At 44.9% G+C, this 12,192-nt stretch overlaps 1 protein-coding gene across 6 annotated transcripts in view; it reads left to right on the top strand.

Annotated features, from left to right (window-relative positions):
- Nucleotides 1-12,192, top strand: part of GRAMD1B (GRAM domain containing 1B) — a 291,387-nt gene that overhangs the window by 228,795 nt on the left and 50,400 nt on the right. For 5 of the 6 annotated variants that reach the window (XM_044282018.1, XM_044282019.1, XM_044282022.1 and 2 more), the window contains one exon: nt 5,211-5,231. The exons of the other annotated variant lie outside the window; for it this stretch is intronic. In XM_044282018.1, coding sequence (XP_044137953.1) covers nt 5,211-5,231 — 21 coding nt within the window. The remainder of the gene's footprint in view (nt 1-5,210; nt 5,232-12,192) is intronic. 6 annotated transcript variants of the gene reach the window in all.

Raw genomic sequence — 12,192 nt, 5'->3', positions numbered from 1 at the left:
TCTATGGGCCGCACGACGTGCTTCCCGGATCCGGAATTGCGGATCCACACTTCTGGGTCCGCAATTCCGTTCCCGAAAAAATAAATCGAACAAGTCCTACTCTTGTCCGCAATTGCGGACGAGATTAGGCATTTTCTATTAAGTGCCGGAGAAGTGCGGTCCACAAAATGTGGAGTGCACATTGCCGGTGTCCGTGTTTTGTGGATCCGCAAAACACACACGGACGTGTCAATGGACCAAGAGGGTAGAGAACCTTGAAGGAGATGGCATACAAATAATCAGGTATTCTAAAGCTTTTTAGTCAACAATGTTTCCTGGTTCTAGTCTTAAATTCCACCTTCGGACGTGGTCACAGCAGGAACAGTGGATAGTTTTAAAAAGGGTTTAGATAAATGACATTAATGCTTATGGAAACGTGTAGAAATCTGAGTCTCACTTCCTTCTGGGATTCGCGTCCCCACCTATCCCTTGGTTGAACTTTGATAGACTTATGTCTTTTTTTTCAATGTATTAACTATGTAACGATTACATTTCCATCCTGCTAGAAACATGGGTCATATGTACATAGTACCAGTGACGTGAAGAGGCATGGAGTCTTTCTGTCCACCAGAGGGAGCTGTTACACCGCAGGGAGGCCGTTCAGTGCAGTCAGGACATCAGCAGAGGTATTGGATCAGTTAGAAATGGCTCTCTCGACCATGATGTTTCACTCACTATTCACACTAGAGCAGTTTGAGTTCACCCACCATAATTGCATAGCTTCTGTATCCATTCTATAAATGTTCCTCTATATAGAAAGGCTTGCAACTAATGCTAGATGGTAAAAAAAACTCAGTCTAAGCTTTTTACATTTGTCTTTTTTTTTCATCCTTGAACTTTCAGTACTTAGTTGTCAGCGTGCACCACGGTAATTACAGCCTCAGGAGCAAGAACCCCATGGTGCAGTGCGGAGCATCAGGAAATAGCTGTGCTCAGCCATTTTTGATCGGATTGTCAGCATTAAGTAAATGGTTTTTCTATTTCGGGATATGTGTCCTCACCTCCCTAGATGTTAACCCAGATATGGCCATTGGATACCCAGGTATTCTCCTTTAGGAATATGCCATATCAAGTGCCTAAATGGTTGTAGCAGAGCTGAGGTTGTCACTGCGCATAGCGGTATTACATAACCTTAGCGAGTTATCATGATGTACATGTCGTAGCTCCACTGAGTTTAAATGACAAATACCTACCCTGGTTACTGTCACACATAGGCAGGAGTAGATTTGGGGGGATTTTTATAAATTAGTGAAGGTGAATTCACTAAAAGAGTTCAAGAAGCTCCTGGATGTATTTCTGGAGCGTAATAATATTACAGGCTATATGTTGATCCAGGGAGTTATTCTGATTGCCTGATTGGAGTCGGGAAGGATTTTTTCCCCCTAGACTGAGGAAAATTGGCTTCTACCTCACAGGGAATTTTTTAAATATTTTTTATTTATTTTTGCCTTCCTCTGGATCAACCTGCATTACAACAGGTCGAACTGGATGGACGGATGGCTTTTTTCAGCCTTTCAAACTGTTACTATGTAAATTAGCCATTAATCCAATAGATGAGGCTCAGTATCCGTGTTGAGCGAATGGAGCTAAATCCTAGATCTGAAGTTGATTCGCTCAAAACTTTGTTTTAATGCTGTACGGTGACAGGTTTCATACAGCATTAAAATGTATGCGCTCCAGCGAGTCGAAGTGAATTATTCCCAAAGCCTCGCGAGACTTTGATGAATAACTTTGGGATATAAAATGTAAAGTTGAAAACATGGATCCAAAGTCTGCTTCGGTACAGACTGGTACCTAGGTACCGAAGCCGACTTCGGATCCATGTTTTAAAATGGTTTTAAAGTTTAAAAATAAAATTTCGAAGTTATTCACTGATGTCTTGCGAGACTTTGGTAATAGCGCATTAAAAAGAAGTTTTGAGCAACTTGACTCAGGATCTAGGATCTAGCCCGATTTGCTTAGCACTACCCGGTAGAGTTCCTCTCCATGCTCTTGAGGGGCAGCTTCCAAAGAGGAACCGGGACAGTAATTAGAGGGGTCTGAATTCTCCAGGCCTGGCCTGGGGTCTGAATTTTGTGGTGTAGTCTAACAACCTACACTGGTAGTCCATACTATGGAAAAGTGTAGTTCTAAGGTCCTTAGTGGGAGGACAGTATACAGTTTTTTGTTTTACAAATATTCCCTATTTGGACAAAACGTCCCCAAGTCAATTCATGGTCCGACATCCATGACCAACCAAAACTAAAGCAACCTTAGAAAAAATGTTCAGTTCATTGTAATTGCTAGAAGAACTGAAACGAGTTGTGTGACTGTTTCAGCCTGGCAGACGTGTGCCACCTCAATAAGCCTGACTTCCCTCTCCACACCCTCCAAGCATTAGCAGACCTCCCAGGCAGGGGCGTAGCTATGGGGGGTGCAGAGGTAGCAGTCGCTACCGGGCCCAGGAGCCTGAGGGGGCCCAAAGACCTTTGTTCCACGTAAGACACCAGTATTATAGAAAGTGCATGCTGTTCAAGTTACACCTCTGGCTGGAAGGAAGGGGTTAGGTCAAGAATTTGGCATGGGGGGTCCCGTTTCAATTTTTGTCTTAGGCACACAAAAGCCATAGGTTTCCCTGCCCCTGGCCACAAAGCACTGAGGGAAGGGGGGCCCAAGCTGAACTCTTGCACCAGGGCCCATGAGCCTTTAGCTACGCCCCTGCTCCCAGGAGTCCCTCTTTTGGAGGGATGGTCCCTCTTTTTGACCCAAGTCCCTCTTTGCCCCTTTAAATGTCCCTCTTTTTGATCTGAGGTATAGAGTTGCATCATTACATTTACAATAATGATCCAGAAAATGCTTGTCTGGTTCCTCTGTATATTAGAACCTGCCTTATATATTATTTCATTATTGGATGCAGTTTGGATTTTAGAAGTTTCTATCGTCAGATCATTTTTGCGTTATTATTTGCTTAGAAAACTATTGAAGTGTATAAATATACAGGGAAAATGGATCTTTCACACAGTAAACCAAAATTGTCCCTCTTTGTCCTTCCAAAGAGTTGGTCGGTATGCATTAGCTGTGTTCTTTTATGGTACTTCTATACAGTTTGTGATGCCATGGTGTCTCATAGCGGTGTACAGAGGTTGATTATGTTCTGATATATGAAGCTGGTCGATAGGAAACAGTGCTCTTCAGAAACTGATCTGCAGTTGTCAGTGCATTCTGGGAGTTGTAGTTACACAATTGCTACATGTTTGCAGATGGCTGAGTTTTAGCTTGTTAAAGTACCAGAGCTGATATTTTCATTCTGCACACTTACCTGGAGCCCAGGCCGATCAGACACTTATGCCCCAATCCTGTGAAGTTGTCTGACTTCAGCAAATGGCATTTATCATGTAGAGAAAGTTAATACAAGGCACTTACTAATGTATTGTGATTCTCCATATTGCTTCCTTTGCTGGCTTAAAACACTTTTCTATCATATTAATCACTATTGATTCCCAGTGGGTTATGACCACTTCTGCAGCGCAGATACAAGGTAGACAGGAGCTGCTCAGCATGCATGCTTATGCTCGTTTCCACGTTCCTGGCCACCAGAAAAGCCGGGACTTTTTCTTAAGCCTAGCTCACACGAACGTATGGCTTTTATAGTTTTTTGCCGTTCGTTTTTTAACAGATCCGTTCCGTTTTTTAGTTCCGTTGTGTTTCCGTTTCTGTTCCGTTTTTCCGTTCCGTTTTTCTGTATGGCATATACAGTATACAGTAATTACATAGAAAAAATTGGGCTGGGCATAACATTTTCAATAGATGGTTAAGCAAAAATGGAACAGATACGGAACATATACGGATGCATTTCCGTATGTGTTCCGTCTTTTTTGCGGAACCATTGACTTTAATGGAGCCACGGAACGTGATTTGCGGCCAAATATAGGACATGTTCTATCTTTCAACGGAACGGAAAAATGGAAATACGGAAACGGAATGCATATGGAACACATTCAGGTTTTCTTGCGGAACCATTGAAATGAATGGTTCCGTATACGGAACACAAAAAAACAGCCCGTACACTCGCAAAAAAAACACGTTTGTGTGGACTAGGCCTTATAGTGAGCAAGCACGGCCACCACTGCTGGATTTGAGGGTGGTCATAATCATGGAAAATGATTAGTGTATAATGTGATAGAAAAATGAATCCAGCCAGCAAAGGAGGCAATATGGATAATAACAATACATTAGTAAGTGCCTTGTATCAACTTTCTCTACATGCTGAAGTGAGACAACTTCTTTAATAGGACATCCCCTTTAAATATTTTTTTTTATTGTATTGAATGCGATTTTTCAGCTGAACTCATTGATTATTTACCATAAATGTTGCTCAAGTGAATTTTCCGATTTATAATGCATACAGTCGTAATAATTTCCATCTCCTCAGAGGAGGTGAAGGCTGTACATACATGCAGCAGTCACCTCCGCTCTACATTGTTCTATAGACTAGTGGAGCCACCAGCCGAAGGACCCAAACTATTTAATTTACTTATTATAAATATCTATTCTCTGGAAACTATTGTGCATTGGAGTAACCCACTATGCAAAGGACACGTAGAGGAGACGGCACTTGCTACTCGCCACCTACAACGCCTTGTACCGATGACTCCTGTAATGTCACCGCAGACACCTGTCTGGTCTGGCAGACTCTGTGTAAAGTGGTGCACTTCATAAGTTACCTATTGCTGATAAGTTCCTGATATCACCCCACTTACAAACAATGGCAGCTCTAAAGATATGGCTGGTAGAAATAAATGAACTCACATGAGGCATCAAATAAACCAAATATCTTTATTCTGTGTGCAAGAGATGGGAACTGTGAAATATTTGAATCTGTAGACCTTTTATTTCCGTATGGTGTGCGAGGAGGGCTCCATAGATGTCACCTGCTATGGATGAGCATATCTGTACACTACTATTGTATATCATGTACACTATGGTGGACGCTAGGTCTTCAGCCTAGAGAAAGACGGAGGGTGCTGTGGATTTTCACATGGGGAAAACTCGCTCTTCCAGTGATGATATAACATGTGCTATCTTTCTACATGACCTAGTTTTTCTTTAATCCTCGTTTAACCCGTCATTTGAAATGCTCTCCAGTCTATCTAGAAGAATCTAGAAGTAACCTCTTTTCTTTCTCCTTGCAGAAGAGCCAGAGCTGGTACAATGTGAGTACACCTCGATTTTTCCATGCCTCATTTTGTGCATGTTCATGTTAAATGTCTTGGACTTTCCTGGCTTGCTGCATGAAATGAATGAGTTGCATGCACAGTACAGGTAAGTGCTGCCCTCTGCAGGCCTCGCTGTGGTATTGCTCCTCCCAGCTTTCAGTGAAACGTCTTTTTATCTTGAAACCATTTCATAACATTTCTAATGTTATGTGGAAATGAAACGAGGAGGATTGTTGAATGTGGTTGTAGTACCTGAAGAAACGATGCGGGCAGTGGGGTCACAGCACGGTATCTCGTCACATCACAACCTGGACTGGTTGGCTTCACGTCGCCCATTCTTTCTCGTCGCATTGATCTCTCTGGCTGGCTGTCCCCCTACACAGACCCCGCAGTAGGGTCTAGTATGAATCACAACCATCCGTGGGAGATGGACCATACATTGCCTGCCCATTTTCTAATGGCTTAGACCAGGCATGCTCAACCTGCAGCCCTCCAACTGTTGCAAAACTACAACTCCCATCATTCCCGGACAGCCTACACAGCTATCATCCTACAGAAGGGCATGGTGGGAGTTGTAGTTTTACAACAGCTGGAGGGCCGCAGGTTGAGCCTCCCTGGCTTAGACTAAAAACCAGCCACATTGATAATAAGGCTACATGCAAACAAACGTGGTTTGGTTCCGCGTCCGAGCCGCATTTTTTTGCGGCTCTAATGTGGACCCATTCACTTCAATGGAGCAGCAAAAGATGTGGATAGCACTCCGTGTGCTGTCCGCATCCGTTGCTCCGTTCCATAGCCCTGCCCTTGCGGATAAGAATAGGCATTGTTACAATGGATCCGTAAAAAAACACGGATGCCATACGGACGTCATCCATACGGTCATGTGCATCTAGCCTAAAGTTTCGAACCTCTTTAATGGCACTGACTCACTGCCTTTGCTCAGGAGGTCCTAGAGTCTCTGAAAACTAAGTCTCCGTGGACCTCCGTGTCTCTTCATTGTGAACGGATCAGCATCCACGGCTTGACAGAAGAATGTAGCCACTGAGCATGTACCTGTGGGAATAGGTTCGGTGAGCATGTTCCCTGACGTAGTTCAGGCAGTGGTACACAAACTACTGATTGGGTACTTACCTGCACTGCCCAAGTCGGGGTAATGATGCTCCCTTGCTCCAAGTTTGCAGCTGTATTTGTATCCAGGGGATGCAAGCATAGTTGAAAATGGCGCTTCTGCTAGGGGACCCATTTCATGTGCATTGTATACCTTTTGGTTGAAAGGGATTTCTGGGCTAATTCATCAATATCAGATCGGTGTGGGTCCGTCACCTCCAGTGATCAGCTGGTTCGAGCAGCAGTTGCTGGAAACTGTACAGTGGATGGAGCCGGAAGCATAAGATCTGTCCGCTGTGCCGTTTTCGCCACCAGTGTACAGTGTATTCACTTGAATGAGAGCTGAGATGCAGTACCCCGGGATGGCCACTACACTGCGGACGGATCTTCTGGCTCTGTCCTCTGTATAGTTTCTGGCGCCGGCGACTACTGGAAACAGTTGATCGGTGGGGGCTCTGGTTGACAGACCTCCTTCACTGATCCACTGATCTAATGACTTTGACCTATGCTGAGAATAGATCATCAGTATCTAAGTCTTTTAAGCTTTAATATAAAAGGGACAGTGCTTGCAAAACAAATACCATAATGGTCAAATAAAATGACTCAAAACATTTACAAAACAAAGGCAGAAGAGATCAGAGACTCCAACCGGTTCCTACCGTCTCTTCTGCTTCCTGGAGGGCAGAAAAGAACAAGGGATGCGCACCTAATGGACCCCCATACACATTCAGTAGCCATCCACCGCTGTCTCTCCTCACTCCTCCATACATAACGTAAGGCTCAGCTGAACGTGTATATGTATTCTGTGGGGAGAAAGGAGAACAAAACGATCAGGTCAGATTTATGTTTTCGCTCTATCCTTCTGTTTTCCCGGGAGGTAAGCCGCCCCCATAAGTGCCAGGCAGCGGCTTATCTGTGGAGAGTCGGGAGCTCACCATACACATTATAGTGTCGGTCGAACCCGCCTTTCAATACAATAGTGTGGGGGCTTTATGGTGGTCCCTCTTGAGTAAATGGCATTTACGATGTAGAAAATGTTAAAGGGGTTATCTGACACTAACAAATGCTCCACCATACGCCCAGGCCCCTCACACTGATTCTACTTACCTGGCCCCCCACTACTGCGCCGCTGCTTCTGCCCGTGCATGGATGAAAACATCCGGTCGGGGACAGCTTATCGGGGACAAGCTTCCCTAGCATCGCTGGTGACGCTAGGGAGTAGGGCTGCAGCTATCGACTATTTTTGTAATCAAGTATTCTATTGATTAATCCAATGATTAATCGAGTACTCTAATAACAAAAAAGTAATTAAAAGAACGGTTTTCTTTATAAAAACTCATCAGCTCCCCCGATCCCCCCCCAGTGTCACCAACTGCCCCTCCTAGCCATGTCCCCAGTGCCAGTACTTACCTTTGCTGTAGGGGCGCCGCTCCACAGCTCCTCGTCATCTTCTCTGCACGCTGCACTGACGTCGCACAGCGTCGGGTCATAGTGCGCGCTTACGTGCACTATGACCTGACTATGTGTCAGGATACTGTGCAGCGTGGTAGGGGCCGGTGGGTGACCACGGATCGGTGAGTAATAGCAAGCGCTTCACTCCCGCTCCGTGGTCACATGACACAAACTAATCTGCATTGAGGATTTTTTTGTGTCAAATTACACGATTCAATCGAGTAATAGTTTCAGACCTACTAGGGAGGCTCCCCCCTGTCACCGCCTGCCATTGGCTGCTCCCCCTGACACCGGATGTTTTTATCCGCGCATGGAGAGAAGCAGCAGCGGCCATGAGGTGACGGGGAGCGGGGTAAGTAGAATCGGCTCGTTAATGATCATCTGCCGAAAAGTCGACAGGTGAAATGCAGCCTATAGATTTACTCCCCTATTGTGTTCTAAGATGGCCGGGCCATTGTACAAATCAAGCACTTGTTACCTTATGTGTCACCCCGTCTCCTCAGGTATAGTAAGATGTCACGAGCAGGGCTCCTCAAGTATAGCAAGATGTCACGAGCAGGGCTCCTCAAGTATAGTAAGATGTCACGAGCAGGGCCCGCACTCCTCTTGTTTTAGTTGCTGACCTGTTTTGTTGCTATGTTATTTATGACTCTGTTCTTACTTGAACCCCCTGATTGTAAAGCGCTGCGGAATATTTTGATGCTATTCTGTTACCAGTTGCCTACAGAAGTATTACCTTCATTAGTCATCAATGCTAGTGATTATCTATGGTTGGGTTTATTCTGGTGACACGCACAGATGTCTTCAAGACCCAGTTGCCTTTTATAACGAGAGATTTTTGATTGGTAAAGAGTGACTAATGGGTAATAAACTTTTATCTAATCAGTTAGTAATAAAAACAGGCCTGATGATGAATGTGGGATAGTTTTTTACAGCATAATAAATGGTGTTCAGGGGTTTCTGTTTTTACTCTTAGCTGAGGTCAGTATAGATAAGAATTTATAGTGGTACCATGAAACATTGGGAATATCCCCGGAAAACACGAGATTCCACATTCAGTAATGTGTTCAGTTAATACAGGAAACTCGACTGTTATCACACAGTGTTCTCCTAAGGCAACTTTCACACTAGTGTTTTTCTTTTCCGATATTGAGTTCCGTCCTAGGGGCTCAATACCGGAAAAAAAAATCATCAGTTTTATCCTAATGCATTCTGAATGGAGAGCAATTCGTTCAATATGAATCAGGATGCATCAGTTCAGTCCCTCTTACGTTTTTTGGCCGGAGAAAATACTGCAGCATGCCAAAAATCCTGAACACTTCCTGGAAAGCCGGATCCGGCATTCATTTCCATTGAAATGTACTAGTGACGATCCGGCGTTAAAATTGCCGCATTGACTGATCCGTTCTTCTGGTCCACGCATCCGCAGACTTTTAAATCTGTGGAAAAAAAATATACCGGATCCGTTTTTCCGGATGACACCGGAGAGACATATCCGGTATTTCAATGCATTTGTCAGACAGATCTGCATCCGGATCCAAATTCCATCTGTTTGCGTCCGGATTGCCAGAATCCTCTGCCGCAAGTGTGAAAGTAGACTAAAACCACCAAACAATATAGGAACTAGCTGGATGTCAGACGATGTGTGTATATAAAGCAGCTAGTCTAATATCACACGGAGTTACCGTCACTTAAAGGCACCAAGCAATATATGGAGCTGGCCTCATATCAAACAGTGTCACCACAAAACCTCTATACAATATAAAGAACTAGCCTGATATCACATGGGATACATATAAAGCCTCTATACCAACGATGGCGAACCTTTTATGGACAAGGTGCCCAAACTGTAAGCAAAAACCCGCAGATTTATTGCAAAAGTACCAACACGGCAATTTAACCTGAATACTACAATCCAGTGTAGTATATCTTCCATGTACTTTATCATTTAGCTATAATAGCCTGCCTACATCCAATGTGCTGCCTGCTGTTCATAGTGCTCCCTGCGCTGATGAATGGCAGAAAAAGTCTAAGGCATACTGGTACACCATAGACATTTTCCAGGGTGTGGGTGCCCGCAGAGAGGGCCCTGAGTGCCACCTCTGTCATCCGTACCCTAGGCTCGCCACTAGTGCGCTATACAATTTAAACACCTAGCCTGATATCACATGGTATACATATAAAGCCTCCATACAATAGAAAGAACTAGCCTGATATAACACAGTTTACCTATAACGCCTCCTCCATACAATATAAAGAACTAGCCTGATATAACACAGTTTACCTATAACGCCTCCTCCATACAATATAAAGAACTAGCCTGATATAACACAGTTTACCTATAACGCCTCCTCCATACAATATAAAGAACTAGCCTGATATAACACAGTTTACCTATAACGCCTCCTCCATACAATATAAAGAACTAGCCTGATATAACACAGTTTACCTATAAAGCCTCCATGCCATACAAATAACTAGCCTGATATTGCACCGTGTGCACAGAGCCCTATACAGATCTGTGCTGTGTGTGCCTCTAGAGGCCGTCCTAGATAACTGCAGTTCTCATGCCACAGTCCTGTGTGTGGAGATCACGGCACACAGGCTTCTGCACGGTCAACCGCCATCTTTACAGAGCGGTGCATGTACTTGATAGTCCATCTCGAGAGGCTTCTAGGATGAAAAAGAGGAGTCCTATTAAATGATGATTACAGAAGAGTCCCATTATAACAGCGTTAGGAGAATATCAGTGTGTTAGGATAGGTGCCAGTCGTACATTCTGGCGTGACCTGTGAATGCTCTGCGACCCTGGTGTCTATAGCGTCAGGAAGCAGATATGTAAACCCTGCAGCACACACTTCCATAGTGGTGTAGATTACAGCTCCTATATATAAACAGTTCAGGGATAGGCCCGCTCCTCCCTGAGTCCACACAGTACATTCAGCCATGTCTCCTTGGTTCACTTCCAGGGGTGCAGCCACCACCCGCCCGCTCTTCTACAAATAAACAGCCTGAGAGAGGATTGAGCAGACTGTAATCTATCCAGAGAAGGGGCGCAGGCCTGTGCAATTACAGGGAAGATGTGCACTGACCTGTGGAGGCTGAACCAGAACCCTGCAAGATCCAGAGGCGTTGTGCTCAATGTGCCTCATACTTCAGAGATGCCGCTAGATCCTTAAGAACACTTCCCTCCTAAACGAATTAAGATATCAGATTGCTTTTCTTTTTTTAATTTTGTAGTTAAATCCTTGGAACAGACAAGCTGAAAGCATTAAAAGGGATTGTCCAGGATTTTTTTATTTATTTTTTATTTGCACCCCAGCCTGGATTACCTGTGAAGAATTCCATGCTCGCCTGCTCCCCTCCTCCCCATTCTCTGGCCTCTCTTCACTGGTATTCTGGACCCATCTGCTGCAGTCACTGACTGGCCTCAGTGGTGTCATGTCTCCAAGTGACATGTCACTGCTGGGTCATGTGGCATGTCACTGTCCAGGCTAATTATTGGCTGCAGCGACTAGGGCTGCAGCTAACGATTATTTGAATAATCGATTAGTTGCCGATTAATTTCTACGATTAATCGGGAAAAACGACAAAATTACAAAACAGAGAGGTTTATATGATCTTACTTGAAAAATTATGTTCAAAGGCCATATTAAAACAAATTGTGGACGACACTATTATGGGGGATCTGTGGACGACACTATTATGGGGGATCTGTGGACGACACTATTATGGGGGATCTGTGGACGACACTTATGGGGGATCTGTGGACGACACTTATGGGGGATCTGTGGACGACACTTATGGGGGATCTGTAGACGACACTTATGGGGGATCTGTGGACGACACTTATGGGGGATCTGTGGACGACACTATTATGGGGGATCTGTGGACGACACTATTATGGGGGATCTGTGGACGACACTATTATGGGGGATCTGTGGACGACACTATTATGGGGGATCTGTGGACGACACTATTATGGGGGATCTGTGGACGACACTATTATGGGGGATCTGTGGACGACACTATTATGGGGGATCTGTGGACGACACTATTATGGGGGATCTGTGGGTGGCGCAGTTATTTAGAGGGGGATCTGTGGACGGCGCAGTTATGGAGAGGGGGATCTGTGGACGGCGCAGTTATGGAGAGGGGGATCTGTGGACGGCGCAGTTATGGAGAGGGGGATCTGTGGGTGGCGCAGTTATGGAGAGGGGGATCTGTGGGTGGCGCAGTTATGGAGAGGGGGATCTGTGGGTGGCGCAGTTATGGAGAGGGGGAACTGTGGGCGGCGCAGTTATGGAGAGGGGGATCTGTGGGTGGCGCTGTTATGGAGAGGGGGATACGTGCACTGTTATGGGCATAACAGTGCACAGATCCCTTTCCTCATAACAGT

The sequence above is a fragment of the Bufo gargarizans genome, chromosome 2 (genome assembly GCF_014858855.1).
Source record: "Bufo gargarizans isolate SCDJY-AF-19 chromosome 2, ASM1485885v1, whole genome shotgun sequence".
NCBI classification, from domain to species: Eukaryota; Metazoa; Chordata; class Amphibia; order Anura; family Bufonidae; genus Bufo; species Bufo gargarizans.
Note: the sequence above shows the minus strand (reverse complement) of the source record. Positions and strands in the feature narration are given on the sequence as shown.